This window comes from Trifolium pratense, linkage group LG6 (assembly GCF_020283565.1).
Source record: "Trifolium pratense cultivar HEN17-A07 linkage group LG6, ARS_RC_1.1, whole genome shotgun sequence".
In the NCBI taxonomy this organism is placed as follows: domain Eukaryota; kingdom Viridiplantae; phylum Streptophyta; class Magnoliopsida; order Fabales; family Fabaceae; genus Trifolium; species Trifolium pratense.
The window spans coordinates 32,920,432-32,948,293 of record NC_060064.1 but is presented as its reverse complement, the minus strand read 5'-3'; the positions used below and the strand labels follow the sequence as shown (position 1 = coordinate 32,948,293).

The 27,862-nt window shown below is 31.7% G+C and overlaps 4 protein-coding genes across 9 annotated transcripts; 1 reads left to right on the top strand and 3 right to left on the bottom strand.

The window, feature by feature from the left end:
* Positions 1 to 6,225: 6,225 nt before the first annotated feature.
* LOC123893003 (PI-PLC X domain-containing protein At5g67130-like) lies at positions 6,226 to 10,032 on the bottom strand. Of its 3 annotated transcripts, none has more exons than XM_045942917.1 (8): positions 9,728 to 10,032; positions 9,513 to 9,632; positions 8,657 to 8,794; positions 8,326 to 8,424; positions 7,755 to 8,058; positions 6,964 to 7,063; positions 6,663 to 6,749; positions 6,226 to 6,452 (listed from the first exon to the last, which is right to left on the bottom strand). In XM_045942917.1, the coding sequence occupies exons 1-8, from the start codon at positions 9,809 to 9,811 to the stop codon at positions 6,404 to 6,406; spliced, it is 981 nt and encodes a 326-aa protein (XP_045798873.1). In that variant the 5' UTR covers positions 9,812 to 10,032; the 3' UTR covers positions 6,226 to 6,403. The 3 variants fall into 3 exon arrangements, with proteins under 3 accessions (XP_045798873.1, XP_045798872.1, XP_045798874.1); XM_045942916.1 differs by having other exon boundaries at positions 6,840 to 7,063; positions 9,728 to 10,030; XM_045942918.1 differs by having other exon boundaries at positions 6,840 to 7,063; positions 8,657 to 8,730; positions 9,728 to 10,030.
* Positions 10,033 to 12,576: 2,544 nt separating this feature from the next.
* LOC123890490 (receptor-like protein kinase ANXUR2) lies at positions 12,577 to 15,149 on the bottom strand. 2 transcript variants are annotated; one of them, XM_045940103.1, is made up of 3 exons: positions 14,929 to 15,149; positions 13,862 to 14,303; positions 12,577 to 13,089 (listed from the first exon to the last, which is right to left on the bottom strand). In XM_045940103.1, exons 1-3 carry the CDS (start codon positions 15,088 to 15,090, stop codon positions 12,659 to 12,661), a joined length of 1,035 nt encoding a protein of 344 aa, XP_045796059.1. In that variant the 5' UTR covers positions 15,091 to 15,149; the 3' UTR covers positions 12,577 to 12,658. The 2 variants fall into 2 exon arrangements, with proteins under 2 accessions (XP_045796059.1, XP_045796060.1); XM_045940104.1 differs by having other exon boundaries at positions 13,862 to 14,513; positions 14,894 to 15,148.
* A 561-nt stretch (positions 15,150 to 15,710) lies between these two features.
* On the bottom strand, positions 15,711 to 20,086 carry LOC123890491 (receptor-like protein kinase ANXUR2). Of its 3 annotated transcripts, none has more exons than XM_045940107.1 (3): positions 19,816 to 20,086; positions 17,826 to 18,465; positions 15,711 to 16,315 (listed from the first exon to the last, which is right to left on the bottom strand). In XM_045940107.1, exons 2-3 carry the CDS (start codon positions 18,445 to 18,447, stop codon positions 15,891 to 15,893), a joined length of 1,047 nt encoding a protein of 348 aa, XP_045796063.1. In that variant the 5' UTR covers positions 18,448 to 18,465; positions 19,816 to 20,086; the 3' UTR covers positions 15,711 to 15,890. The 3 variants fall into 3 exon arrangements, with proteins under 3 accessions (XP_045796063.1, XP_045796062.1, XP_045796061.1); XM_045940106.1 differs by having other exon boundaries at positions 15,771 to 16,315; positions 17,826 to 18,532; XM_045940105.1 differs by having other exon boundaries at positions 15,771 to 16,315; positions 17,826 to 20,086.
* An 894-nt stretch (positions 20,087 to 20,980) lies between these two features.
* LOC123888280 (putative disease resistance protein At1g50180) lies at positions 20,981 to 27,149 on the top strand. Its single transcript, XM_045937277.1, has 4 exons — positions 20,981 to 21,154; positions 22,630 to 23,667; positions 24,455 to 26,270; positions 26,873 to 27,149. Exons 2-3 carry the CDS (start codon positions 22,641 to 22,643, stop codon positions 26,239 to 26,241), a joined length of 2,814 nt encoding a protein of 937 aa, XP_045793233.1. The 5' UTR covers positions 20,981 to 21,154; positions 22,630 to 22,640; the 3' UTR covers positions 26,242 to 26,270; positions 26,873 to 27,149.
* The last annotated feature ends 713 nt before the right edge of the window (positions 27,150 to 27,862 follow it).

Here is a 27,862-nt window from a genome sequence, read left to right as displayed (position 1 = left end):
TGTGCTTTCTTTGAATCTATATGGTAAAAAATTCTTAATTGGTTAATTAGGCGTTTCATGGTATTAAGATATGCGTCGCAAATTCTGTCCCGATTTAATTAGTTTGGGACGGAATTTAATTCGGTCACAAATTTCCGTCTCAGTTTCATTTTTTTCTAGTATTGTAGTCTGATATCAAATTTAATTAGGTGATGATCATACTTTACAATTTTGCAATGCTTATGTTTTTAGAATGTAGGTTATGACAGATCTCCAAGCCGCTTGGTTGACTTATTGGAGTATATGGAAAGAATGAAATAATAGTATTTTCGCGCTCTTACAAACATCATTGGTGTTTGCCAAAGTAAAATTATTGTCCGCAGAAAGAAAGTTTTGGAGTTAATCTCATATTTGAAATACTAGGATTCATGTTTTTTACTTGAATTTGTGGTGGTATAATCTCTTACCTTGCTTGGTATTAAGATTTGAGTAAAGAAGTTTTGGGGTTATTTTATTTTTTGTAATTTTGTTACACTTTTTTTTAGTTGTTTATTGTCGACTCCATCATTATAATTCCAAATAAAAATTTTATCTTATTTATTCGTTTTGTACTCCTAATTATTGCTTAGAGGAGTTCACAAATCTTAGCTTAACTAACAGAAATGTCGAAATTGCTAGTGTCGGACGTCAGGACCGGGGTTCGAATCCCGGTAACTCCACTTCGTGTGAGAGAGTTTTCAATGGATTTGTTATTTCGTCTATCAACAAAAAAAATTATTGCTTTGAGGAAAATAAAAAGAAGAAACTACCGAGCCCTGTATGTCGTCATTGAAGTTCAACTTATACTAATATATGGTCGATTTAACTTTATTTAACGAAAACGATGTTTTGGAGCTTTCTTCGTGGCTCTGTTTTAAATATCTTGTAACCAAAATATTCCACAGACTTCAGCAAGTCTTCGTCTTTACTCAAGAATCTTTATAAAGTTTATATATTGTGCATATATATCTCTTTTTATTTTATTTTTCTCGTCCAATCATACATGCAAAAAATATAGTTAAACAAGAAAATTGCTATATAATTACATGAAATGTGTTACAACTTTACACTTTGTCATTTGATAGGTAGGCCATGTTTGGATAAACAGTTAAAATATATATATATATATAGTTAAGCTTTAATCTTATAAGCACTTATGTATAAACATTTTTTCATAGCAAAACATAATATAAAGTCAGATTATTTTTTTATAAGTTATATAAAAGAGTTATAAAAATGAGCTAAAAAAATTATGGACATGTTATAACTTATTACAAAATTATTCCAAACATTTTCACTAGTACTTAAAGTGTCAGTTAGATTAATTAATTTTTAGTAATGATTTCATTGTTTTAAGAGCTTAATGGCGATAGCATTATAAAAAATTGATGTTTAGCCACGGTCATTTGGACTGTGGGTAAAGAAACTCATTTGTCACGGTTTAACCATGACTAAAAATATAATCTAATGCGCTAAATATAATCAAGACACGCCTTTATTTTTACGTTCTCCCTCCATCACTCTTTCTTTCCAAATTTTCACTTTTCAATTCCTAAAATTTTCACTTTCTCTTGTCTTGTCAGAAAATATTGACGAGTCTATCTCTTTCCTTACCGGAAAATTCCTCTTCTGCCACACCAGATCCATTGTTTTTGTCGTTTGGATTTCACTTACTATCACAAATATTCAATGGCCTATCACAACCATAGCCAAATCATTTTTTTTTTTAATTTCCATAGCCACGTTGGCCACGATATAACCATATCTAATTGGCCAATAACCGCGGTTCTAAACATGTTATACCACATTTTATTTTTTTCGTGGAAAATATCGAATTCAGGCGTGGCTCAATTTAGCAACGCCGGAATAAGCAACCCTCAAAATGTACATGGTTAAATTTTTTTAGCCACGGCCTATATTACTTTTAGCTGCGGTTTTGTCCGTGGCTAAATTGCATTTTTTTAGTATTAAGTGCAAAAACAAAAAGTCCTGAGTTAAAACATTTGTACCAACATATTAAATATTCATAAAGTATTTTAGATGTTATTTTCTATAATACTGTAAAAAAAAATGTTATTTTCTATAATACTGTAAAAAAAAATGTTATTTTCTATAATGACAATTTTTGATGTATTTTTTTATATTTACAATTTAAATAGAGAAACTTAACAATCATCCTTTATCAATATATTTGTCTTCGAAGACTTTTCAAAAGTTAACAATGAAATTTAAGAGATCCACATTATCCTTCATAAAAAAAATTATAATACTAATAATTTATCAAAATATTTATCTTCGTATTAAAGACTTTTCAAATTTTTATTTTTTTTGAAGAAAAAGACTTTTCAAAAGTTAGCAATCAAGAGACCCACATATCAACTTAATAATTTAAGCAATGAAATTTAAGAGACCCACACGTCAACTTAATAATTTATCAAAAATTGTCTTCGTATTGAAGACTTTTCAAAAGTTAGCATTGAAATTTAAGAGACCCACATATATGCTTATAAAAAAAACACAAAAACTAAAAAACAAAAAAAATATTGAGTATTGACGGTACAAAATAAAAGAAGGTTGTGTAGCCATAAACGATAAATTAATATCGTTCTTTCTTCGATCTCCTTATCTTGTTTAGTTCATTAGTCTTCTTTTAGTTTTCTCTTGTTTAAGGAAAATTTTCACATGCTCGAAGAGTTACAGAAGTTTTTTTTTTTTTTTTTTAATTTGTGTATTCGTCAAAGAAAAATGTTTTTAAAATTTAATTTGGTATTGTTATACAAAATTACTATACGAAGAAAAAATATAAAAAGTATATTTATTAGTAAAGAAAAGGTTAAGCAACAAAATCAAATTGGACCAATGAGTAGAAAATACTAACATCCGCAATAAAAAAATGAAAAAGAATTCAAATGAGTGTCTGTAGGACACAAGTTATGGAAACTAATGTGTTCAACTTTTTAAATATTATCTTGTAAAAAAATAGTTTTTAGAATTGTCGTTTTTAATGTAACAACTAATTTCTTTAAGTTTGTACATTTAGGTACTTATTACCATTATAAAATTTCTTTCAGCACAGGTAATGGAATTGTTGTGCAAAAGGCGCATGAAAGATTGACATGATATATGGAGATTGTGGGGAGGGGTACCACAGGCTCCACCAGTCTCCGAACGGCCTCCACTGATGATGATATCTTCGTAAATAGCTGCACGAGAAAGTGGTAGCAGACTCACTTCCTTTGGAATGGAGATAATGTAATGGCGAAGGACTCTAATTTGTCAAACGTCAGTCAATGCAACAAACTATAAACATCTTGAGTTATTCATGGGCTAACATGACTTAGAATGAAAACATTGTTGATTTGGTTAAAAACATAAATTAGTATTTTATGTTGAAGTCCCTAGAAAAAAGTAAAAAAATCTAAGAAATACTAGTATCATGTTGTGGATATTAAATGATTCAAGGTAACTGATTTTTTTTAGGGGATGTTGCCCCTTTTATTTTTGGACAACTTTATCTATTTTGACCTTTCTTTTTACACTTGTTTTTTTGAGGGTTTTGATTATTGTCTTGTCTCCTCTCTTATTATACTTTATTTTCTTTCAATTAATATAAGTGACCCCTTCTTTAGCATAAAAAAAAACACCAATAGTGAAAACCATACCAAAACAATATAAAGATAGCAATAAATAAAATATGTTAAAAAAATTTATTAAATGTTGGGAACCACATATTAAATCTATAGATAAAATTGACGAAGTTTGCACCTGGGAGAGGATTGTCTCCATTGACATTTCTCTCCCATTAAATCTACACCATTAATTTTATTTTTGTAGAAGTCATTAATCATAGTCAAAAATGAATGAAGGATGGATATCAACACTGAATTTTCTCCAGTGAGACATCCACGAGAGACAATCTTCTCCTCTTTGCACCTATCTACCACTTTGAACCAATAAACTAGTAAAGCAGGACATCACACCATGTGCAGATGAGATACTCACTAATAGAGTAAAGACTTAATTGCAGTTTTGTTCATTTTATTTTTACCATTTTGTAATTTTGATTCCCATATTTTAAAATTTTACAGTTTTGATCCCCCGGCACATATTTTGTCCAAAATATGATGATACAATGTGTTTTAAATTAATTTATGAATAATTTTTCTTACAATTTTATCGGTGTTGGTATTTTCTAATTTTCAAATCATATGCCACGTCATTAAAAACATATCACATTAATAATTTATAGTTAAAAATTAAGATAGGGGGACCAAAACTGTCGAATTTTAAAATAGAGGGACCAAAACGATAAAATGGTGAAAATAGGAGGACCAAAACTGCAATTAAGCCTGAAGTAAATTACAAAACTAATTCAAAATCAAATATAGGCACATTTAAGCATTTAATTTGCTACCGACTTAGCATCTAACAAATCATGACAATCTTGGCTAACTAAGAAATGAACAAGACACCACCAAAACAAACACTACTACAAGATCTAAGATCTGCTACAAGAAAAAAGAAGCCCAACAAATAAACAACAATAAAACAAGAAACAAAGTTGTTCAATTTTTGGATTTCTTATTCCTTTGAACCAAATATGGGCCTACTAAACAAAGTCCATTTTCTGTTTCTCATGCAACCGTTGTGAAGACAAACTTGCTTCCCTTGGTTTACATAGTAATGGTTTTGTTTGGTGGGATTCTATTGCCTCATGTGCCGCTGATTTTCGTAACCGCAATAGGTTAGGGCTTCCTGATTTTTGTTTCTATTGGTGTATCTTCAGGGCTCTTTCTTTTGTTCGCTCTGCACTATTTTTTCCTTCATCTTGGTTTCTCCCATTGAATTTTCCTAATAAGGTTTTTAACGAGGCATAAGATGTTTATGTCCTTGGTTGTTTTTATTGGGCATTGACCTAGTTCCCCTAGTAGTTGTAATCTCTTTTCTTTTCCTTTAATTTAATCTCTAATAGGCGTTTTTCTAATAGCCCATTTCTTTTATTAATTACTTTTTGAATTTTGCTTGTTACACCTGCTAAATTACTTCTTACCCCTCCAATATTCCATTTTTTATCCTTATATAAACTTCAGAAGACGTGTTCTAAATTACTATTAGGACTAAAAGATATATTTCGATCAGTGTGTTTGAGGATCTATCTTCCAAACCGTGTCTATATATATACACCAAAACAAAATTTTCATATGTCAATAGGGCTTTAAACATCCAATATTGAATTTTTCACATTCCAAGCTCTACTCTAAGTTCATCCATTAATTTTTATCAAGCTTACTTTAAAGACATTGTACTTGCTCTCATATTTCTTCTTAAACTCAACAACTATGCATTAATCCCACAAATATCTTTTTATTATTTCACTCTAGAAAAATTTGTCTTTTGTGACGGATAACTCTACTAAAAAGTAAATAAAAAAAATTCCGTCAATATGCAAATAACAAATTAATATATTTTTCCTATCATTATGGAAACTTTTTCCTGATATCCTTACAATTATGCCTCTACCCCGACAAACCATGAAAAATACCCATTTTAACCCTTTTAAAATTACACCATTCACCCTCATAAGTATTCCAGTGCCTTAAAAATTTCCGGAGATGAGTACCATACAGAAAACTTTGGGAAAGTATTTTGATTTTATAGCCATTGACTATTTGCCACGGAACCTTTAGATCTAATTGTTAATGGTAGAACACCAGCAATATTCAAACTGGTTAGTTTAGAGTGGTAATGCTTGTGTTGGTTTATGATGAAATTTTTGAATTTTTCTCTTCCCAATGTCTCTTTTCTTACCCAGAATTTTCGTTTTTGCTCTTTAATAAAAATTTCGGTACGCATATTTCGAATTTTCTTGCCTTGAAAAAAAAAACTTCATAACATGTTTTCTGAATTTGAACTAAAAAAAACTTCAGAAAAAGCATTCCAAAATTTTTATTTAAGGGCAAAACTGGAAATTGGGGGGGGGAAAGAGTCATGAAGGGGGGTGGGGAAGAGAAAAATCGGAAAATATTCCCATATGTGGCGTCAATCTAGAAGGCCCAAATATTTGGGTCAGCCCAATTGAAATGGTTATGTTGTTTCACTTGCAAATATTCTGAAAACTCAAATGATCGAACACATGATAGATCTCAATACTTTTCAATTCAAATTAAATAAATCTTCATTCAAACTTTTCTTTTCGACACAAATATATCATTCAAATTTAATTTTCTGATATCTTTATATTTTGGTAATATTGGAATTAATTTAATGTGTCACAACCATGAGGACATAATACAATGGTAAAGAATAATAATGCTTTAATGCTTTCATATCTCAATCATTGAAAGTCTCTAACATCTGAATTATTTCCAGTTGGTTGTTGCCGTTGTCAGTATATTTTTTTATGGTGATGTGCAAGTTTTTGAAGTTGATCCAGGCTGAAATTAAATAATCAACATAAAAATATTAGTAGTTAAATACTAAACATAAGTGACATATATATACAATATTCAGTTTCTGAAGAAATTTATGAAAGCCAAATGTAAAGAATATACACTTGTGCAAGTCCAAATTTATGAAAGTCAAATGTAAAGAATTCAAATTCGAATTTTTTTTTCTTTCTTAGAGTTAAGTTATAATTTCCTTACCACACATGTATGAACATCATCACATCCACACAATAGTTTTCCATTGAGAAAGTCTGTTGCCTGAAATGACCCTCCTCCCTCACTCCTCTGCATAAAAACCCCAAAAAGTATAAGAATATAATGATTTTGAATAAATTATTATATAAGGAATAAATGATAAAATTTGATTAAATGAACCTTGTAAAAATCAACAGCAACAAAATTAGCCCAACGGTTACCAGATGCACCATAACAAGTGTGCAACATGTTAATGAGTCCACCAGAATTATCTTCACATGAGAGTTGTTTTATTGGAAATGACCTAAAATAGTTTACCAACACTAGTGATTTGCTTGAATCATTAAGAGGAGGTGATTCTGCCCTGTTTGGACAATTTCCATCTTTCATTCCACCATCTCCATCTACATTATGGCAAAGAAAATTATAGAAAAATTATTGTGTTAATTAGAATGAAATTACTAATCATGAAATCCTTGTAACAAATGTTATAAAAACCAAACCGGACATCAAACTGACAAGATTTGTACATCATGATTCAACTCCTTTAAACCGTTCAAAGTAAAACAAAATTGCAATTGAAACAGCAAAGATAAAATAACCTAATCGTAGTAAAACTGATTCAAGGTTTAACCGTTGAACCATTACATTGAGTGTATTGTGTAACTATATATAACACGGTATAAAATGTGTTGGCGAAAAACATGTAAGCAACTACTTTTATCGCTAAATGTGTTAGACAATCTCATTGTTATTTATTTATTTTGGTAAAGTAATTTAGTGGCTAGAATTTCACTTTTTAAACTAAAATAGTGGGAGTATCAGGGTTCGAACTCCAATCCCTGCATTTTACGTGCAATGTTCCTACCAACTGAGTGATGCTCACGGGGTCTCATTGTTATTTCTAAATGTATTATAAAATTACAAAAACGTCTTTGAATCTTTCATTTATTAGCTAGTAATTTCATTGAACAAACTGATTAGCTAAAAAGTGGACCAAATTAACTAAAAAGATACATTCATGAATTAATAGTAAATAAAAATAGAATAGATGGTTACATATATTAAGAGATTTGATTGATGGTGTTTACTTACACTGATTTTCAACCATGTAGTTCCATTGATAAGCAATGCCTTCACTTTGTTCCTTAGATCTTTTAGAAGTGAACACTACTAATCTTTGGTTTTTGGCAACCATATCACTCACTAGAGGCCAATTTCCACCATTTTTTGGCATGCTAGCCAATGGAAACCAATACTTCTTAAGACCAGCTTGGGTGAAGACATTTGTCAAACCATTTGGGGTATCAACATAATCTTCCAAGATAATTGTGATAATTTCGTTTGGATTTGCTGATAAAAATGCTTCAATTTCCTTCAATGTGTCAATAGCTGGTTCCTAAAAAAACATAGAGTTAGTGATTGAAATTTAAAAATTTCAAATCTTTTTCCATTTCGACATATATCTTTTACAATTAGTTTTATGGTGCATTTCGACTAAAAACTGTTAGATTAAAAAAATGTGTGTTTTAATCTAACAAACTATAGTCAGCTGCACCATATATAGTTAATGAGAAATCAACACCCTCATTTTAGAAAAAAAATAGACGAAATAAAAAATGAAAGGCAAACAAAAATTATATATGTAGATGATTTTTTTACATACAAATGCGGTGAACTCATGACATTTGCCTCCAAAGGAATGACATAACCAAATATCTCCATCAAAATCATATGTATCTAACATTAGTGCCCGAACTCCATTCTACAAATTAACCATTGTTGAAACAAAATTGAGTTAAATTGACATTGTCTATAAGCATCTTACAAATTGAAAATTAACGAACATTCCCATATATGTAATAAAATATAAGTAAGACGCGTCTAAAAGTCAAATGTATTTAGTCAGAATTTTGAACGCATACATTTGACTTTTTAGAGTCATATTGTTTATATTTTATTATGGAGAGTAATTAAATAAGTATTAAACAACATACATTTAGTTGTTGGGTGATATTGTCTTCTTGGTTGATTGCGGTAACTCGAGGCACACCCGTGTGAGATGGCTCCCCTTCAATTGAAAATGCATTATGTGTTGTCAAAAATGCATATTTGTTGAATGGTAGAGAATTATTCTGTCCCAAAATTATAAATATTGAATCAATTAGCAAATTATCAAGATAAACATTACTAAAATTTCTGGTTATTTTCACTTCAAAAGAAAATTTGTTGTATTTGCCCCACCAAACATGAATTTGGATTATGTGTAATGTGAATGCATGTTGTCACAACCATCTCTGTTGTCCATCAAAATCAAACTTTTCAAAAAAAAAAAAAAATTAAAAAATCGAGTTTAAGATTTATATAGAGTTGGTGCTACACACAATTTAGATCTATAAAATATGGGATTATTACTTAGATAATGTGAAATGGTATAGAATAGTTTCTAGCCTACCAAAACCAAACAAGAAAAATGCAACTCACCAATAAAAAGTGATTCAATAAGTGTCAATAATCGGATCTAAATTGACAATTGTTCACACATTTTAAATTTCAGTCATTCATTTCTGATCAGACGGTTTATATATAAAATCCATTTCGGTCAACAACCATGGTTGTAATTGTTGGATGCTAAACTCTTATGCTGTGCAATTTGACCAATTTCACACACATTTTCAATTTCAATCGTTCATTTCGGATCGAACGATTGGTACATGAAATCCATTTTGGTCAACAACCATAGTTGTAATTGTTGGATACTAAACAATCTTTTGAGTTTGTGTGTATTAAAATTTTCTGAGAAAACTATGCAAAATTCCAAAAAGTAATAATTATAGAGATAAGGAATCTTACAATGAGCTTGAATTGATCTGTAACAGATGATCTCACACACCTTTGTCCTGAAAATCCAGTACATGAGAAACAGTAGAGTCCAGCTCCACAATCTTCATTAGAATTGCACTCATCAAGGAGCTAATAAATAAAAAAATTAGTAATTTGAAACCAATTAATAAATGATAACAACAATTAATTAACTTGATAATGTTGTAAAGTGTAGACATACATACCTTGCAACTTCCATTAGAACAATCAGCAGCAACGTTGTAAACAAATGGAAGAATTAACATAAGCAAGAACAAAGGAGAAGCCATGTGGACAATGATATGAAAGAAAAGGAATTAACCAAAGATAATATATATAATTTATAGAATAATGAATGGTGTATTTATTTTTTGTTTTGACTGAGAAAACAAAGTAATATATATTCATATGATATGTGACTTTTGTCATTTGGGTATATTCTGGCACCTTTTAAGCCAAGTTATAGGCAAAACCGTTACAACACAAAGATTTTTGTCATAGTTGACAAAGGTTTTTCACTATATCCATATAAAGTGTGATTATAATAATAATGATAAAAAACAAGAAAAATAAAACCACAAAAAACTAAGAGACTCATTTGACCATTTTTGTATAAATTAAGAAAAAGTGTAAAAATAAATAGGAGAATACAATTTTTTTATTGACTAATCTCGGTCGAAAAATTTGTCGACACACTAAGTGAATTATTTCTCCTCCCAACTGAATATACATTTTAGGCAACTTTTCGTTTGGTTTTTTTTGAAAAAAAAAATTAACTTTCCATATTTCCTTATTAAATATTGATATATTTACATATGCATTTAATATGAATATTAAGTGGAAGGAAAACATTGATTTGTGTTTATCTATACCATGATTTGTCTGATACTTATCAATTGGTATCTGCTATGGATATTATTAAGGGTGTGAGATTCAAATTTCTTCTAAATTTTATATATAGTATAGTATCCGATATGTACGCTATTGAACGGAAAAAATTAAAAAGCAAGACACAAAGTCTATGTCATAATTTATGTGGAAAAAAGATGTCTATATGATAATGATAATTATCACGGTTCGAATTCCGATCCCTACATATTACATGAATATCTCTATCAACTGAGTTATATCCAATGAGATCATATTGCAACGATTTTATTGGATTAATATGTTAGGTATAATCATGTAATGTACTTAGTCGAAATAATGTGCAGTGTGTATTGTTTTGTAGCGCGCGCCTAGTCAGGCAAGGCTTCGAGCAAACTTGGCTTGACCAAGTGAAACTAGCTTAAGCACTTAGTTTGTAATAAGCCTATATAAGGCATTGTCAATAATGAATAAGATCCGGCTTGCACTTTGTAATTAACAAGTGGTATCAGAGCCGGGTTAAGGACTGCAATGTGAGATTTGATCCAGGACCACGCTAGGTGTGAGGGTGAGTGTTGAATGTGTTAGTTGTGATGTTGGAGGTTGTTTGAAGTCTCACATTGCTTAGGTTCTTGGACGGTTAAGTGTATAAATATGTGAGGGCAGCCTCGCCTTTTGAGCTAGCTTTTGGGGATGAGATTCAAGCATATTTAACATAGTAAATGCCAATTATCAATAAAGAAACAAATAATTATATTATAAAAAATATATAAAATAATTAAAACACTATATTTCGTAAAAAAATAAAAATAAAAATATATCACTTTTTTGGAATATCAATAAAAATTAATAAATTAGTTAGAATTGAATACATATTGAAGCATGTCTCTAATTTCTTTTGGTTTAATAGTATAGTAGTTAGAAATTTCTCCTTAAAGGTGAATAAGTGGATGTCCGGGGTTCGAACCCCGGCTCCTACATATATAATGCGATGTCCCTACTAACTGAACTAAGCTCACAGGACTATCTCTAATTTTTTTATAAGAGATAAATTGGTCAAGTTGATGTATTTGATACATAAAAATATGAAGCAAATTCATCAAATCATGTTAATTCATTTGTCTTTTAAAAAAAAAATTGAAGGAATTATATAAAAGTCGAAGATATTTTTCTCGTTTTGTTTTGTTTTTTACCACCAGTTTAATCTGGTTCGGGAGTCAGTTCTGGCATCAAGTGGTTCCAGCCCCCTCCCGATCGCAGTTGCGAGGAATCGAACCGTGGTCCTCCCTACCAAGTTTAGCGCCAATCACCACTGAATCAACTAACGATTGGTAGATACTTTTCTCGTTTGTTTTTCGTTTATTATATATTTCTTAAAAAGACAGGGAGAATAATATATAATTTCATTTCTCTGTCTTTGAAATGCTAAGTAGTTGGGTTAATAGGTGTTTTGCTCCTTGCCGTTTGAGTGAGTTTTACTTTATCCTCTGTAAAAACAAAATTTTGTTTTACCTCCTTGTAATTCAATTCAAAGTGTTTTTAACTTCTGACCACACATGTTGGCATATGAGTATGACCATAAATTTTTATGAATTTAATAGTAAATAAAAAAAAAAGTGACAAGTAGGTATGTCACGTCGTCAAAATGTACAGTATGCCAACATGTACTTGGTTAGGGATTAGAAACTGAGAATTTTTTTATTACAAGAGGGTAAAAAAAATGAGGGGGTAAAGCAGATGACAGGGTAAAAATCACCATATTAACCCTAAATAGTTTAAGAAGTTAGTGGCAATTTTTTTAAAAATTAATGACAAATTAAACTAAATTTAAACTAAATGCTCGCTCCATCACCTTGCAAGGAGAGGGAAGGTCAGCCGGTTGTGGGAGTGTTATTAGAGGAAATCAAGAGGAATGGTGCATTTGGACGTTTTGCTAAAAGTATGGGTGTTTGTAATGTTTTTACCGCTGAACTTTACTGATTGCTAGAAGGATTATGTCTTTTTCGTTGATTGGGTTTTTTCAAGTTTTGAATTATGTCTTGATTCTCAGAATGTTGTGCATGTTATTAGCTCTGGGCGTCTAAAAGAAATGGTTGGTTATTTGTTACTCAAGAAGATAATATATAGGCTATGAATTGGGAGGTGAAAATTTTACATGATTATGGTGAGGCAAACAAGTGTGCGGATGTCTTAGTGAACATATGTTTTCTTTAAATAATAATGTAGTGTTTGACGATTGTTAGATTGAAATTAAAAAAGTTACAACACCATTACTCTTTCCAACACTTTTCTTCCTCCTCCTGCAGTGCTAGAGCATGCTCAAGTTCAACCTCAACTTCACCCATTGCTGGTCTTTCATTTGGATCAGATTTCAAGCATCTTTTCGCAATATCCATGTACACTTCCAAACACGGCAGAGCAATCAATCTCATAAGAATGGGATCAATAATCTCAGCATCTAGGAACTTGTCCCAGAAGTTATCTCCTTTAAGTATATCTTCATATAAAAGTAAAACCTCATTATGGTCTTCTAAAAATGCAATTTCCTCCTCCAACCGGAACATTTCAATCTTATCCCTGATCGTAAGATTGTAGTTTGTGCATGCTACATCAAGTAGAACCATACCAAAAGAGTAAACGTCAGATTTATCTGTGACAGTTCCATATAGGGCATACTCAGGCGCCATGTAATTGATTGTACCTGTCAACAAAAGAGCATTTAGTCTAACTTAACATGCATCTGAAATTATCTCCAGCCAAGTTAAGATTGGTTTGGGCCAAAAATCGCATATTTCATTTTAAGTTTTATATTTGGTCCTCCTATTTTTTATGATGTGACTATTTATTTACAGCATAATAGTGTTTATTAGGCATATTTTTGTTGACAAGAATATTCAATATGACTTAATAAGGATTGACACATCATAAATGAATAAACCACATCATAAAAAATGACTAAAAAATGAGTTGAGAACTAAATTTGAAAGAAGAAGAAAAAAAAGTGAATTGGAGACAAAATTGATTTTTAAAATAGGAAGACTAAGGGCCTGTTTGAATGAGTTGTGATTTTATTTAACCAAAAAATTGCATTGCATATACCATTTTTTTGTTTACCAACAAAAACAACACTATTCTTTCATTCATGTTTGTAGATAGTACATCAATCAAAATCATTACAATACCATTTTAGTTCTTAAGAAATTTTATTTTATAATTAGTACTCAAGAATGAAAATATTAGACCACATCTTACTAATGATATAGAAGTTTTTTTTTTTAATAGATGAAATGAGAACTAGAAACTCACACATAAAATGGAAAGATCGATTTTCAAACCCCAGTCATTGCGTCTAACATAGCAATTTCGGGACTTCTTCCCATTGAGGTAGGATTTGTGTACATACACACAAGAATTTTAATCACAAGTGCATAAATAATTTGAGTTTTACTCTATATATTAAAAAATTAAATTACCGAAAATTGCGTCGACTTGAATTGGTTTTTGGTTCAATTTAGAAAACTTCCCTTGTAAGGAAATTTCAAGTTTGAGTTTTGGTACCATTTTGCTATCTAAAAGAATGTTGTGAGTTGTGATGTCACGGTTGAAAATCGGGCGCTTTGCTCCAGTGTGAAGGTAGTGTAGTCCTTTTGCAACTTCAATGCTTATTTCAAGCCTTTTCTTCCATGACAGTGATTCCATATCCCTTGAAAGTAAGCGATCATGGAGAGAGCCATTGCACATGTACTCATACACAAGACATGATACATATTTGTTTTCACAAAATCCAATTAAAGATATCAAATTCGGATGATGAAGTTGGCAATGGAGTTCAATAATATTCTTCATTAAATCCCTCCTGTCTCTGCGTTTCATAACCTTCACCGCTATTGGATAATCAGATTCACCATTATGTTTGAGACAACCTCTATACTCTTTACCGTAATTTGCATCTCTAGTTTCAAATTCACTTCCAATTAATCGATCTTCATCAAAGTTATTGGTTGATTTCTTAAGGTCATCCAGAGAAAATTGATGACATAGCTCTTCTATAATTGTTGGATATTGTTTCTTGGATGAATTCTTATGCTTTGAATAATAAACAAACATATTTCCCAAGCGAGAGTTCTGTTTCATAGCCAATGAATATAATAAAGGTTCAGTCAGATTCATATATGTACATAACAAGTAACAACCAAGCCTACATATTGCATCATGAAACATGAATTCCTTTTAGGGAAGAAGGGATTGTTGTAAATGCATCATAGAATTAAACTAAAAGAAAGAAAACGAGGGAAACAAGTTGGGTAGAAATTTTAGCAATGTCAAAATTGTAAGTATCAAACCATTTTGTAAGCTAAAACTGATGAATTTTTGTATATATCACATGTACAAGTGAAGTTCAATACCACAAATCTACTTATACATCATAGTTTAAGTTGAGATCCTAAAACAAATGAAAGATTTCATCTAGGAGAGTGAAATCAACACACAAATTTGAAATTTACCTGGAAGATCAACAATACTAATTAGCACAATGTTCCGTTGAACGAACGTAACTTGAAAGCTTATTGTTTATAGAAAATAGTGTGATTGGCTTGAGACTTGAAAGAATTAATTTATTAAATTTCAGTATGCTTCTTCCAACCTGCAAATTTCTACGTTGACTTGAATTTTCTACACCTCCTTCCACGCAGTTTGGCATTGTTTTCTCTATGGTTAGGAAGGAGAGAATTGTTACATCACCACTCAAATAACAGCTCATATTTAGCTATATATTCAATCCGTTGGTTATTGGGGTCCCGAGATTATCACACTGGGCACTCAACAATTACATAAGTGAGTTGGACACCATATCTTAATTCAAAATCTTAAGGCATTAGGTTTATGGGTCATCTCACTTATAAAGTATTCAATATTTTTTTTATCTAATGTGAGACTCAACTCACACTTGAAATATCAACAGTATCCCCCTCAACTGTGAGTCCATCCATTCTTTGAAGGGTATATGCTCCCCCTCAAACAGAAGTTTTTTCAGCTATACACTTGCACTGCCGTTGTGGCATTCAACGGAACACGCCATCTGACAACCGTTGTCGGAAAGACTTTTTCTTCTCAAGCCCCTTTAAAATATCAAAACAACATTTATCAACTTTTTTCAATAAACTATCATTATTTATTATTTATTGTATCTCAATTACCAAATTACTCAACGTAACTTCCATTAATATGGCCATTTTTAGTAAACAAACACATTTTATTGTTAAATGAACACATGGTCATTTCCTTAAAAAAATGTGAAAAATTTAAAAGAGACACTTGTTCTGCATAAACTTTCCTCGATAATTTTCACATGAAGCTTGAAGAATGAGAGTGAGGTAGTATATAGATAATTAAAAACATTTTATGCTGCATTGATTTTTTAAATGACAATAAACAAATGGGAGATTTGTTTGTTTGGTAAATTAGATGGGAATGGTTGTGGGAAAAAAAGTTATAACACCATTACAATTTCCAAAACTTTTCTTCCTCCTCCTGCAGAGCCAGAGCATGCTCAAGTTCAACCTCAACTTCACCCATTGCTGGTCTTTCATTTGGATCAGATTTCAAGCATCTTTTCGTGATATCCATGTACACTTCCAAGCACGGCAGAGCAATCAATCTCATGTGAATGGGATCAATAATCTCAGCATCCAGGAACTTGTCCCAAAAGTTATCTCCCGTAAGTACATTCTCATCTAAAACCTCATTATGGTCTTCTAAAAACGCAATTTCCTCCTCCAAGCGGAACATTTCAATCTTATCCCTGATCGTAAGATTGTAGTTTGTGCATGCTAGACTAAGTAGAACCATACCAAAAGAGTAAACGTCACATTTATCTGTGAAAGTATTGGTTTCGTAATACTCTGGCGCCATAAAACCATATGTACCTGTCAACAAAAGCATTTAGTCGAACTTAACATACATCTGAAATTATCTGCAACCAAGTTATTAAAAAAAAAAAAAGGGTAAATAGTGTTATACCCCCTGCAAAATAGGCGAGTTTTGCGTTACCCCCTGCAAAATATTTTTTTGAGATTACCCCCTGCAATGTCAAGATTCTTACCCCCCTGGCTCAACAAGTGGGCATATGACATGGAAGAATCTTGACGTGGCATGACACATGAAAATTAATTTATTTTTTATTTATTTTTAATTGCCAACTCATTAATTAATGTGGGTTTTTAATTAAAAAAATGAAAAAAAAAACTTAAAAGTTGTTATATTTTTATGAACTTACTTAAAAGAAAGTTTTTTTTTTTTTTTTACTAAAAGTTGTTATTATATATATATAAAAAAATTCTTATATATATATAATAACTAATAATAGAGTAACCAAAAAAAAAATGAAGATGAAAAAAAAACTAATAATAATAATAGTAACCAAAAAACTAATAATAATAATAATAATAATAATAACTAATAATAATAGAGTAACCCAAAAAAAAAACTGCAATCACATGGTAACGCAAGAACAATCGCTTTGCCCTAACCCCCAAATTGAAATTGAAAACGAAGAACAATCGCTGCATATGAACGGAACGAAAAAAAAAAGTTTCTTTAAATAAAAAAAATTCTTATGTTTCTTTAAAAAAAAGTTTTTTTTAAAAAAAAAAGTTTCTTTAAAAAAAAGTTTTTTTTAAAAAAAAAAGTTTCTTTAAAAAAAAAGATTTCTTTAAAAAAAAAGTTACCGTAAAAAAAAAAGTTTTTTTCATTTTTTTTTAATTAAAAAATAAATAATTACTGAGTTGGCAATTAAAAATAAATTAATTTCCACGTGTCATGCCACGTCAAGATTCGTCCATGTCATATGCCCACTTGTTGAGCCAGGGGGGTAACGCAAGGAATCTTGACATTGTAAGGGGTAATCTCAAAAAAATATTTTGCAGGGGGTAACGCAAAACTCGCCTATTTTGTAGGGGATATGACACTATTTACCCAAAAAAAAAAAAGTAAGGTCAAAATTGGTTCGAGCAAAAAATAGCATATTTCATTTTTTTTTTTCCTTTTCGTAAACCTTGAAATTTAATCACTAACATGTCTTTGTTTTATCCATCTTACTAAAAGAAAAAATTGAGTGCCACATTTAAAATAGTTAAATTTTTTATTGACGCAATGAAAATGTTGTCAAGAAGAATCAAACACATGCCCTCATACTGCAGAATGTTAATAAAGAGTGGTACTTCTGACATTGTAAACTAATTTTGAAGAATAAATTACTATATGCACCAAGTCAGTCTAAAAAAAAACTCAAATTCACATTAAAAAGAGACAAACCTAAAAAAAAAGTTTTATAAAATGCGACACTTTTCATCTTACTAATGATAGACGCAACAATTTCATCTAAAAGTGGATAAATAATTTGAGTGTTTACTCTAAAGGTAAAAGAAAATAAATTACCATAAATGAAATCGACTTCAATTGGTATTGACTTCGAGTTCGAAATCTTCCCTTGTAAGGAAAATCCAAGTTGCCAGAGTTTTGGTACCATACTTTTATCTAAAAGAATGTTGGCTGGCTTTACGTCACGGTGAAAAATCGCGCGCTTTGCTCCGGTGTGAAGGTAGTGTAGTCCTTTTGCAGCTCCAATGCCTATTTCAAGCCTTTTCTTCCATGTCAGTGATTCGATATCCCTTGACAGTACGTGATCAGTGAGAGAGCCATTTACAATGTCGTCTTTTTTATACACAAGAATTTTCTCATCTTTTTGGTCACAAAACCCTATAAAAGATGCCAAATTCGGGTGACAAAGCTGGCAGTTGAGTTCAATTTCCTTCTGAAACCATTCGTCGACTATATTTCTCATCCGCATCACTGCTATTGGATAATCATTTTCCCCATTATGTTTGAGATAACCTTCGTACACTATATAGTATTGTGATTCTCCAATTTGTCGATCTTTATCAAAGTTATTGGTTGATTTCTTAAGATCGTTCAGAGAAAATTGATGGCATAGCTCCCTTATAAATGTTGGAAATTGTTTCTTGTATGAACTTTTATGCTTTGAATATTTTACATTCATATTTCCCAATTGAGAGTTCTGTTTGATAGCCAATGATAGTCAAGGTTCAGATTCTGATGTACATAAGAACCAATCCTCTGTATTTCTAAAAAAAAATGAAAGATTTTAAATGATACAAAATTTTAGTACATCAATATTTCCCATGTCTTTCTTTCACTCTTGAATAAAGTCATTTCACTTCTGTTGAGAAAAATAGACACTCTGAACTCGCATAATTTACATGTAAAATCTTGTTTTTTTTTTTTTAATGTAATACATATCTAAACAATTTCCACAAGCCAACAATCTTCTGTTACAAGGAACAGGGAGTGATATGGAGAACTGAGTCGGGGAGCGGGAGAATGCTCCCCAGTCTTGTCCTCTTGACATCTCTATCAGTGTATAATGTATCATTGCCATGTATTTCAGGTAAGTGTCTTAGAAGCATACTGATAGTTATGACATATTTTATAAAAGGAAACGTGGGCAAAAGGATACAGCTAATCATTCCCTTATAGGAATGTTTCCTTATTCAGCGAGGGAAGAGAAAATAGATGTGGATCAAATTGATTAAATAGCAGCATGTTCTCTGCCATTGTTTTTATGCATGATTTGAGTGGTGAATTTTACCCTAGGAGAGCTAAGGCCTCTCAAAGTACCTCCTTTATCATTTATAGCTTATTTCCTTTCATTTTAGTCTTCTGTTTGTATTGTGAGCTAGATCCCACATGAACTCTAGCTATTTCCAGCAATAAGATTTCTATTCACTACTATATTCTACTATTTTATTTTATTGATCAATGTTCATTCATAATCGAGATCGAGTCCTATCACATACAAATACATTGAAATCAGGCAACAAAAGATGTTGGTGGCAATAACCAGAAGCAAAAGTCACACCAAAGTTATTTTGGAGTTAACAAATGGTTCATGTTTCAAAAAAGTTTATGCTTCATTATACATCTGATTTTCTTATATTTATTGTGTATTTGGAATCATTCCCTTATGCCTTGTAGCCTATGATGTTCATTGTTACTCTGAAAGTTAATGTGGTTGCGGATAGACCACTAGAATAATTCGACCAATGGGGGATACTTTTGTTACACACTAATCCCTCTCTTCGGAAGAGAACAACATAAGTTTAATTCAATTTCTGAATGATCTGTTTCGTCTACCGTTTACCCAACCTAATTTGGATATGATCAGGACCAGAACAGACATCAAAGGTAAGCTACTCTAGAGATTTCTAGAACACTTCAAAAAATGACTAAAATTGAAATACTACAGTTACAAAAATTGAAGATCACTTTATACTAATTAAGAAACTAAAATTTATGAATGTTGTACATGAATTAAAAGCATTAAATATTTATACAAATGAAATTTTACCAGCAAGATCAATCAATCCGGAAGCGCTATCGTGAGCAGCACAAATTAGGACGGTGCTCTGTTGAACAAACGATCGAAGCTTGACAGCCTTTATTCCGTTTCCCTGAAAATGGGTGTCGTGGACTTTATTGAGGATCAATTGATGAAATGAAATGAAACTTCCGTAACTTCTTCGAGCAAAATGAAAAAAATTAAGCTTCAATTTTCTACTTTGACATCATTATTATACTCCTTCAACTTATTCTAACCTAACACCTCATCTTTAAGAACATCCAATCATGTATTTACACCTAATAAAATAAATAAATAAAAGCAAATCCACAAATTAGGGAAGAGGAGTGCTAGCAACACACTCTTTAACAAACACACTCTAACCTACTCTCTTCTATTAAACACACTCTAATACACTCTCTTCTATTAGTTAAAATTTATATGGGTCCCATAAAAGTCATGTGAGTCCACATTTTTTTTATGAGACTCATGAGAGTGTGTTGAAGTGTGTTTGTTAAAGAGTGTGTTCCTAACATTATTCATTAGGGAAAAAAGACCACGAGGCTCATCTCCTTTGTTTTCTCAAAGTAAAAGTAAATCTGTTGCTCTGCCGTGCGAGTAAGAAATTAAATAGTGTCCCCATACTATTTAAGCATTTCAATTTTCAATTTAACACATTTCCATAAAATGTTATTGCCTCCGGACTTTTTTATAAGAAAAACTTTGGAAAAAAAATTGGTTTTTTTATAAGAAATTTTGACCAATTTTTAAATATTTTAAATATTTAACTTCTGTTATGCCCTTATTTATTTTGAGAGAAAATTTAAAAATAAGTAAGTTAATTGAATTAAGGGTAATTAAATAAGGGTATATATGAAATAAATTTAAATTTTTAAGAGTATTAAATGAAAATAACCATTTACAATATATTTACTTGATTTGTGTAATTTTTTCAAAGTGTTTCTTATAAAAAATTACATGAATTATTTGCAAAAATTCTAAAAAAAACCTGGGCCAAACTAGCTGTTAATATTTTAAGGAGTGTCCCGGCTCCCAGCATTTTCTTTAATTTAATAATATATAATTTGAACCATTCGATCTTAATCAACGGCTATCATATACTACTGTGGGAAACTGTGTGATTTGTAAATGCAGATTAATAATTGGACGCTAATAGAAGTCGTCTTCTTTGTATCTGGTTGTCATATTTATAGGACACCAGTAGAAGTTGTCTATGTAAACGCGCTTTAGAATTCAGAACCATCCTACTCCTCTGCAAACACACACACACACACACCTCTGCTCTACACATTCCACAGTGAAAGAAGAAGAAGAACACGAATTGAAGGTGATGATTATATATTCTTTAATAGTTAATGTTTCCTATAGTCAACGCATGCTTCTTATGATGCATGGATTTACCTTTATTTATTTTACAATTCAACCACAAAATGAAATCTTTAAGTTCAGCTTTATTTATGGTTTCTGGAATATTATTTTCTCATGAATAGATTATAGATCCTTTTTCCCTTGCATCTTCTCAACACTTTTGTCACTTAAATAATTTTTTATTTCCAATTTTATCTGATTTTTGTACAGGAAGAAGTTCAAAATTTAATATGTTCTCAGTTCTACTTTTATCTCCATGTTGCAATTTGAAATGTAAAGAAATCTGTTTTTCGAATGGAACAATTTTCAAGCTATGCCATTTTGCCACTAATAATAATTTGTGTTGATGTCTGACACTGAGATACGCTTAATCCTATAGTTTTCAACGGCCAACAATATATACATTAGACATAGATTCCCTAAGATTAAGCTGATATCAGATCTGCCAACTATAAGAAAGAATATATAAACAAGCATATCAGAACTGTCACATGTTTTATTCATCATACTCCACCTTCATGTCTACTAGCTCTAGGAATCATTTGAGTCATCTTTGAATCCTTTTGACGAAATAGAGCCCATATTCTTACCCTTTTCCTATTTATAGGCAACACCTCTCATTCTCCTAATTAATTTATTCCTATTATAACATCAGTTATATATGACAGTTATTTTCTTTAAAAACTGCCTACTAATATTAACTAACAAGTTCCATTATTATTGCAATCCTAATTAAGAGCCCATATCTAACATCAACATTGTCGAAATCCAGCCTTGTGTAACACACAATTTGTTGGTGAATTGAACAACGAAGTTCAATTCGTCCAAATTTTGGAACACAGAGAATGTTAGTGTGTCTCAAGCCTCTCTCTAGCACAACAATCCCTTCTTTTGTTGCTTTTGTGCATAGACCATCAAGAAGTCCAATGGGCAGCTCTGAATGTCATGCAGGCCATGCTCACTATTCAGGTTCATGTCATGTGGTTTCAAGTTCCACTATCAATAATCCATGCACCAGTGATGCACTCACCTGTCATCCTCTTATTTCAATTTGTTTTCTGACTATTCAACAAATTCTTTAGCGGATGTATGAAAGTCAAAATAATTTCTTTTGCAAAATCTCATGAAAAATCAATTAATTGATGCACATTCAATTTTATGATGAAGAATATTATAGAAATTTTAAGAAACATTACTAAATTAAGACATAAGAAAGCACAAACTTAACATCCCTAGAGTCTTCTAGCCCTATGAACGGTATAGACCTTAATTTCTCTAAATTTTTCTTGCAATCAATTACTTGTTTTAAATTGCTCTAGATTTTTCTTTGAGCTACTTAGAGAGTTCTCTCTTTTCTTACCTTTCCTTTTGTCCCTAGGCCACTTAAGTGTGTATGTCTGATTTAATGCATAACTTATTATAACTTTTTTGTAGGATACAAGATAATGATAATGGTTGACTCAATTGTGTCCTTTACAATTGAAAGGCTTGGTGACCTACTGATTGAAGAGGCCAACTTGTTAAGTGGGGTAAGTGACCAAATTCAAAAATTGCAAAATGAGTTAAAGAGGATGCAATGCTTCTTAAGGGACGCTGAAAGAAAGCAGGATGAAGGTGGTGAGACTATAAAGAATTGGATATCAGAGATAAAAAATTTAGCTTATGAAGCTGAGGATGTGATTGAAATTTATGCCATCAAAATTTCATTATCAAGTGCAATGACTCCTTTCTATAAACTAAGACATGTTCACAAAGTCGGGAACAAGATTTTATCTATTAACTTTCAAATAGCTGACCTTACAAGAAGCTTACAAACTTATGGTTTGACTGCAACAACAAGAGACAATGAAGAATCACACTTTGTGTTTGAGACACGGAGACAATTGAGATGGTCGTATTCTCATGTAGTTGAAGAGTTCATTGTAGGGTTGGATGGGGACATAAAGAAAGTAGTTGAGTGGCTACTAAATCAAGATCAACGTTGTCCAATGGTTTACATTTGTGGAATGGGAGGTCTAGGTAAAACAACACTTGCTGAAAATGTTTATCATTATAGTTCCATTAGGCGCCACTTTGAGTGTTTTGCTTGGGCTTATATATCTCAAAAATGCATTAGAAGAGAGGTTTGGGAGGGAATTTTACTTCAGCTTACTACTTCCCCTTCCAAAGAAGAGAGAGATGAGATTAGGAACATGAGAGACGAAGAATTGGCTAAAAAGTTGTACAAAGTTCAACAGGAGAAAATGTGTTTGATCATCTTGGATGACATATGGAGCAATGACGCTTGGGATATTTTAAGTCCAGCTTTCCCCACAAAAAATACAAAGAGTAAGATAATTTTTACATCACGCAATAAAGCCATCTCATCACATGTAGATCCCAAAGGCTTGCTTCATGAACCAGGGTTCTTAAATGCAGAAGATAGTTGGGCATTGTTTCAAAAGAAAGCCTTTCCAACAAAAGATGATCCAGGTAACTAATTAGAAATGTCTATAAAAGTCAACTTTTTTGTTTAACTAATTTCTTTAACACTCATTTATATTCTATATTTCTTCACTATAATGTGATCACCGACAAAATGGGAAAATTAAGAGGTCCTTATATCTTGAAAATACATTTTTTCATTTATGAACAAAAAGTAGTTGTAGAACTTGATGGATGTTTAAGGGTAGCAACAATTGATTGAGAACAATAAACATAAGCAATTAAGTCTGGTTTGGATTAACAACATAATTAAATGTGTATAGCGCAAACTTACAGAATATTGGAGGAGGTCATAATTGAGTTGGAAGGATTGTCCTCCCTTCCATTTCCTTATGTTAAAGAAAAAGTTTTTTGTTCTTTAACAATAAATTATTTGGTGAGTGGATATTATTGCAAAGATTAGAAAATGTATCACTTAGCCAAAACCATCTGGATGGGGTGATCTTGATCTCTTTCTGCTTAATTAGAGGATTAGTATTCGAATATAGTCCTGCAAATGAAACAATACTAGAACTCTTGAGTAATAACTTTGCCATGCTTTGTGATCTTACCTGACTCGAGGGATTAGTCTATGTAATTGTGTGCAGAGGATACTCGATTTACACAAAAGAAATTGTTTTATTTTAAGTTTTTGCTAAACTTATTATAGGGAAACATGACAATATGTCAAAACTTTATGTTTATGGTTTTCATGCACCTCCAGGAATAATTCATGCATTCTTATTTGTAGTACTATTTTTTATTTAACTTGAATATTAACATATACCTTATGCAGGATTCACAATTTGCAATGAGTTTGAAAGATTAGGCAGGGATATGGTTGCAAAATGTGCTGGTCTCCCTTTGGCAATCATTGTACTTGGAGGTCTTTTAGCTACAAAGGATACCGTCAATGAATGGGAAATGATACATAAACATATAACCTCATACCTAATAAGAGGAGAGGTACTTGAAAGGCAATCAAGAATAAATGAGGTTTTAGACTTAAGTTACCATGACTTGCCTTATCAATTGAAACCATGTTTTCTATATTTAAGTCAATTTCCGGAAGACTTTGAGATACCAAAAAATAAGTTAATTCAGTTGTGGATGGCAGAAGGTTTTATTTCATCTCAATATGAGATTGAAAGGGATGAAACAATGGAAGATGTCGCTGAGCGTTACCTCGGTAGATTAATTAGCCGTTGCATGGTTCAAGTTGGTCAGATCGGGTCTACAGGAAAGATTAAAACTTGTCGACTCCATGATGTAATGCGAGATATGGGTTTGTCAAAGGCTAAAGAGGAACATTTTCTCTGCGTTAGTGGTAGATCACAACAAAATAGTAATAGCATCAATGATGTATCATCATCATCTAATGTATTATTAGACACAAGAAAAATCGGTGGAGTTCGTAGGCTTGCCTTTTTCTTAGATCAGCATGTTGATAAATTGATCCCACCTAACGACAAAGTGAATCAACACCTCAGATCTCTTGTATATATCCATGATAAGAAATGCAGAGTTGAAAGTTGGAAGCTACTTAAAGCTGTTTTTGAGAGCTTCAAATTACTTAGAGTTCTCGATCTTGAAGGAGTTAAGGGATCAAAGGGACAATTATTGCCTAAAGAAGTGGGAAACTTGTTTTGGTTGAAGTTTTTGAGTTTGAAAAGAACCTATTTACAAATTATTCCATCTTCATTAGGTAAATTGGAAAATCTGCAGAGCCTAAACTTACAAACTATCAATAAAGTAAGTTGGGATTCAACCGTAGAAATTCCAAATATAATATGGAAATTGAAACGGTTAAGACATTTATATCTTCCTAATTGGTGTGGAAATGTTTCTGGCATCCTGCAACTTGAAAATCTGATCAATCTACAGACACTAGTAAACTTTCCAGCTAGTAAATGTGACGTACAAGATTTGTTAAAATTGAAAAAGCTCAGAAAATTGGTACTGAATGATCCAAGATATTTTCAAAAGTTCGCCGAAAGTTTCAGTTTTTGTAATAAAAAGTTGGAATGTTTGGAATCATTGTCCTTAAAAACTGACTTGCTTTCATTCCCCGATCAAGTGGTAGATGTTGAAAAATTGGTGCTAGGTTGTCCTTCACTTCACAAATTGCATGTAGAGGGGAGAATGGAAAGGCTTCCGGAAGCTCAACTATTTTCTCCACAACTTTCAAAGTTAACTTTGTGGGGTTGTAAGCTTGTGGAGGATCCAATGGTAACACTAGAGAGTCTTCCTAATTTAAAGTACCTAAGTTGTTGGGAAATGTTTGTTGGAAAGAAAATGGTATGTTCATCAAATGGTTTTCCTAAACTGGAAGTTCTAGTAATCCGCGGCTTTTCTAATTTAGAGGAATGGGTGGTAGAGAATCAAGCTATGTCTTATCTTTATCGATTGAGTATATCTGATTGCAACAAGTTAAAAACTGTTCCTGATGGACTAAAATTTGTTGCTGGTCTAAGGGAGTTAGAGTTCAGATGGATGCCTAAATCATTCAAGAACAGGCTTGGAATTGCTGGAGAGGATTACCACAAAGTTCAACATGTCCCATCCATTGTATTTTTCCACTAGGCCTGCAATTTGAATCAATCAAACACCAGGTACAACTACAAGCAACTTTTTCAAAATTTTATTTTCTTCGACTATATCTACTTTACTCTACTTTCTTTTATCTGTTGATATTTCCGCTAGGCATGCAATTTGAATTGATCAAATACCTATAGCTACATATACTTTGCTGGTTAGGCAATAATTTCTATAAATAGGACCATTTGTAACTTATTTGATATTGATACAAAATGTTGCCGTCAGAGTATGCTCTGTATCTTTCTTATGTCTAAGGATTTTATCGTCTCGCCCTAACCAAGCAAATAAGAAGTTAGAAACACTTGTGGTCATTTTGAATGTGCTTGAGTGACTAAAGCATGATATTTTTATATGCACTCCATAATTAGTTGCATGTTATTATGTTTACAAGGAGAAATAATAAAAGTGCAACTCCCTAAATACATCAATCTATCAATCTAAACATACATGAACCTACGACTTAAATGCTCTTATTTTCAATGGAAAACATGCATGAACTTTACTACTCCAACATGATATTCTGTGAACTTTTATATTTTCGTGTCACGAAATTATTTTGTTACAATTTTGTTTACACTATAATTCATTCTTACAAATCTCTGCACTTCATTTGCAGTCTGGCAACAGGTGTCGTCAACCTTTCTTCTGATTTGGAAGCTTGAGTTTTAAATTGTGAACTTTTATGGTGCATAGTTGGTGCATACCTCTATGTTGGTGTTCAGTGTTTGTTTTCTTGGGCCCTTTTGTTGAATTTATTTAAGGATTTACTAGTATAATTTTATATGTAATGAACCTATTTGAGATTTTTAAAAGGTTTTCGAACTACGTACCAAAAAATGTAATTGGATCCCTAAACTTGTAAGTAATTTTTTAATTAAGTACTTTTTAACAGAGTACAGAGGTTGTCCTACTTGCATAGGGGCATTCCCCAGCCAAGTTTTGGTCCCAACAAAATCAAGAAAATCATGAGCTAATGCATTTAGATTCCTACTACTGATATGTCTAACAAAAGTGCTGTCAAGATTGTTCAGCAGCATAAGGTAGTCCAAGATAACAGCCTAACAGGCTCCACTCTCCAGTGCAGCCACACTTCCATTTATGTGAAACAGTCATCACTGCTACTTGTGAAACACACATCACTCTCGTCATCGTTAGTAAACTACAACGTACCGTTGCCTTTGTTCACTTTTTTACTTTTCTTGGATCCCATCAAACTTATTATCCTCCTCATTCGTCACCAATTGCAACACAAACTCTAAAGTTCCAACCACACGACCCATCGACATCCGATGATTTTCATCATCGTGCAAACAACTCCACACCATTTGACAATAACATTTCAAACACTGGCTTGTTATAGAATCCTTTATGAACGGGTCCACCATTGCTTCAATTATCGCACCCTCGTTGTAACATCTTTCGAACAAAACAACCAAACTCACTTGAACAAAACAACCAAACTCACATTTTCATATCCAAAGAATGATCCAACGATGGTCTTGAACACAAAACCTCAAGGAGCACCACGTTGAAAGAGTACACGTCAAAATTTAGAGTTAACCTTTGATGCAATGCAAGTAGCCTTCTGGATCCAAATACCCTATAT

Excerpts from the sequence above, each read along its gene's own strand:
- LOC123893003 (XM_045942916.1), bottom strand. The coding sequence starts at position 9,811 with ATGGCTTCTCCTTTGTTCTTGCTTATGTTAATTCTTCCATTTGTTTAC. Across the intron at positions 9,633-9,727 it reads GTTCTAATGGAAGTTGCAAG|CTCCTTGATGAGTGCAATTC; the intron begins GTATGTATGTCT and ends TTTATTTATTAG. Across the intron at positions 6,453-6,662 it reads ATGATGTTCATACATGTGTG|CCTGGATCAACTTCAAAAAC; the intron begins GTAAGGAAATTA and ends ATTTAATTTCAG.
- LOC123890490 (XM_045940104.1), bottom strand. The coding sequence starts at position 14,495 with ATGTTTGTTTATTATTCAAAGCATAAGAATTCATCCAAGAAACAATAT. Across the intron at positions 13,090-13,861 it reads TCAAGTCGACGCAATTTTCG|GTACAATCAATTACATGGCG; the intron begins GTAATTTAATTT and ends TTTTGTTGACAG.
- LOC123890491 (XM_045940107.1), bottom strand. The coding sequence starts at position 18,447 with ATGAATGTAAAATATTCAAAGCATAAAAGTTCATACAAGAAACAATTT. Across the intron at positions 16,316-17,825 it reads TGAAGTCGATTTCATTTATG|GTACATATGGTTTTATGGCG; the intron begins GTAATTTATTTT and ends TTTTGTTGACAG.
- LOC123888280 (XM_045937277.1), top strand. The coding sequence starts at position 22,641 with ATGATAATGGTTGACTCAATTGTGTCCTTTACAATTGAAAGGCTTGGT. Across the intron at positions 23,668-24,454 it reads TCCAACAAAAGATGATCCAG|GATTCACAATTTGCAATGAG; the intron begins GTAACTAATTAG and ends TACCTTATGCAG.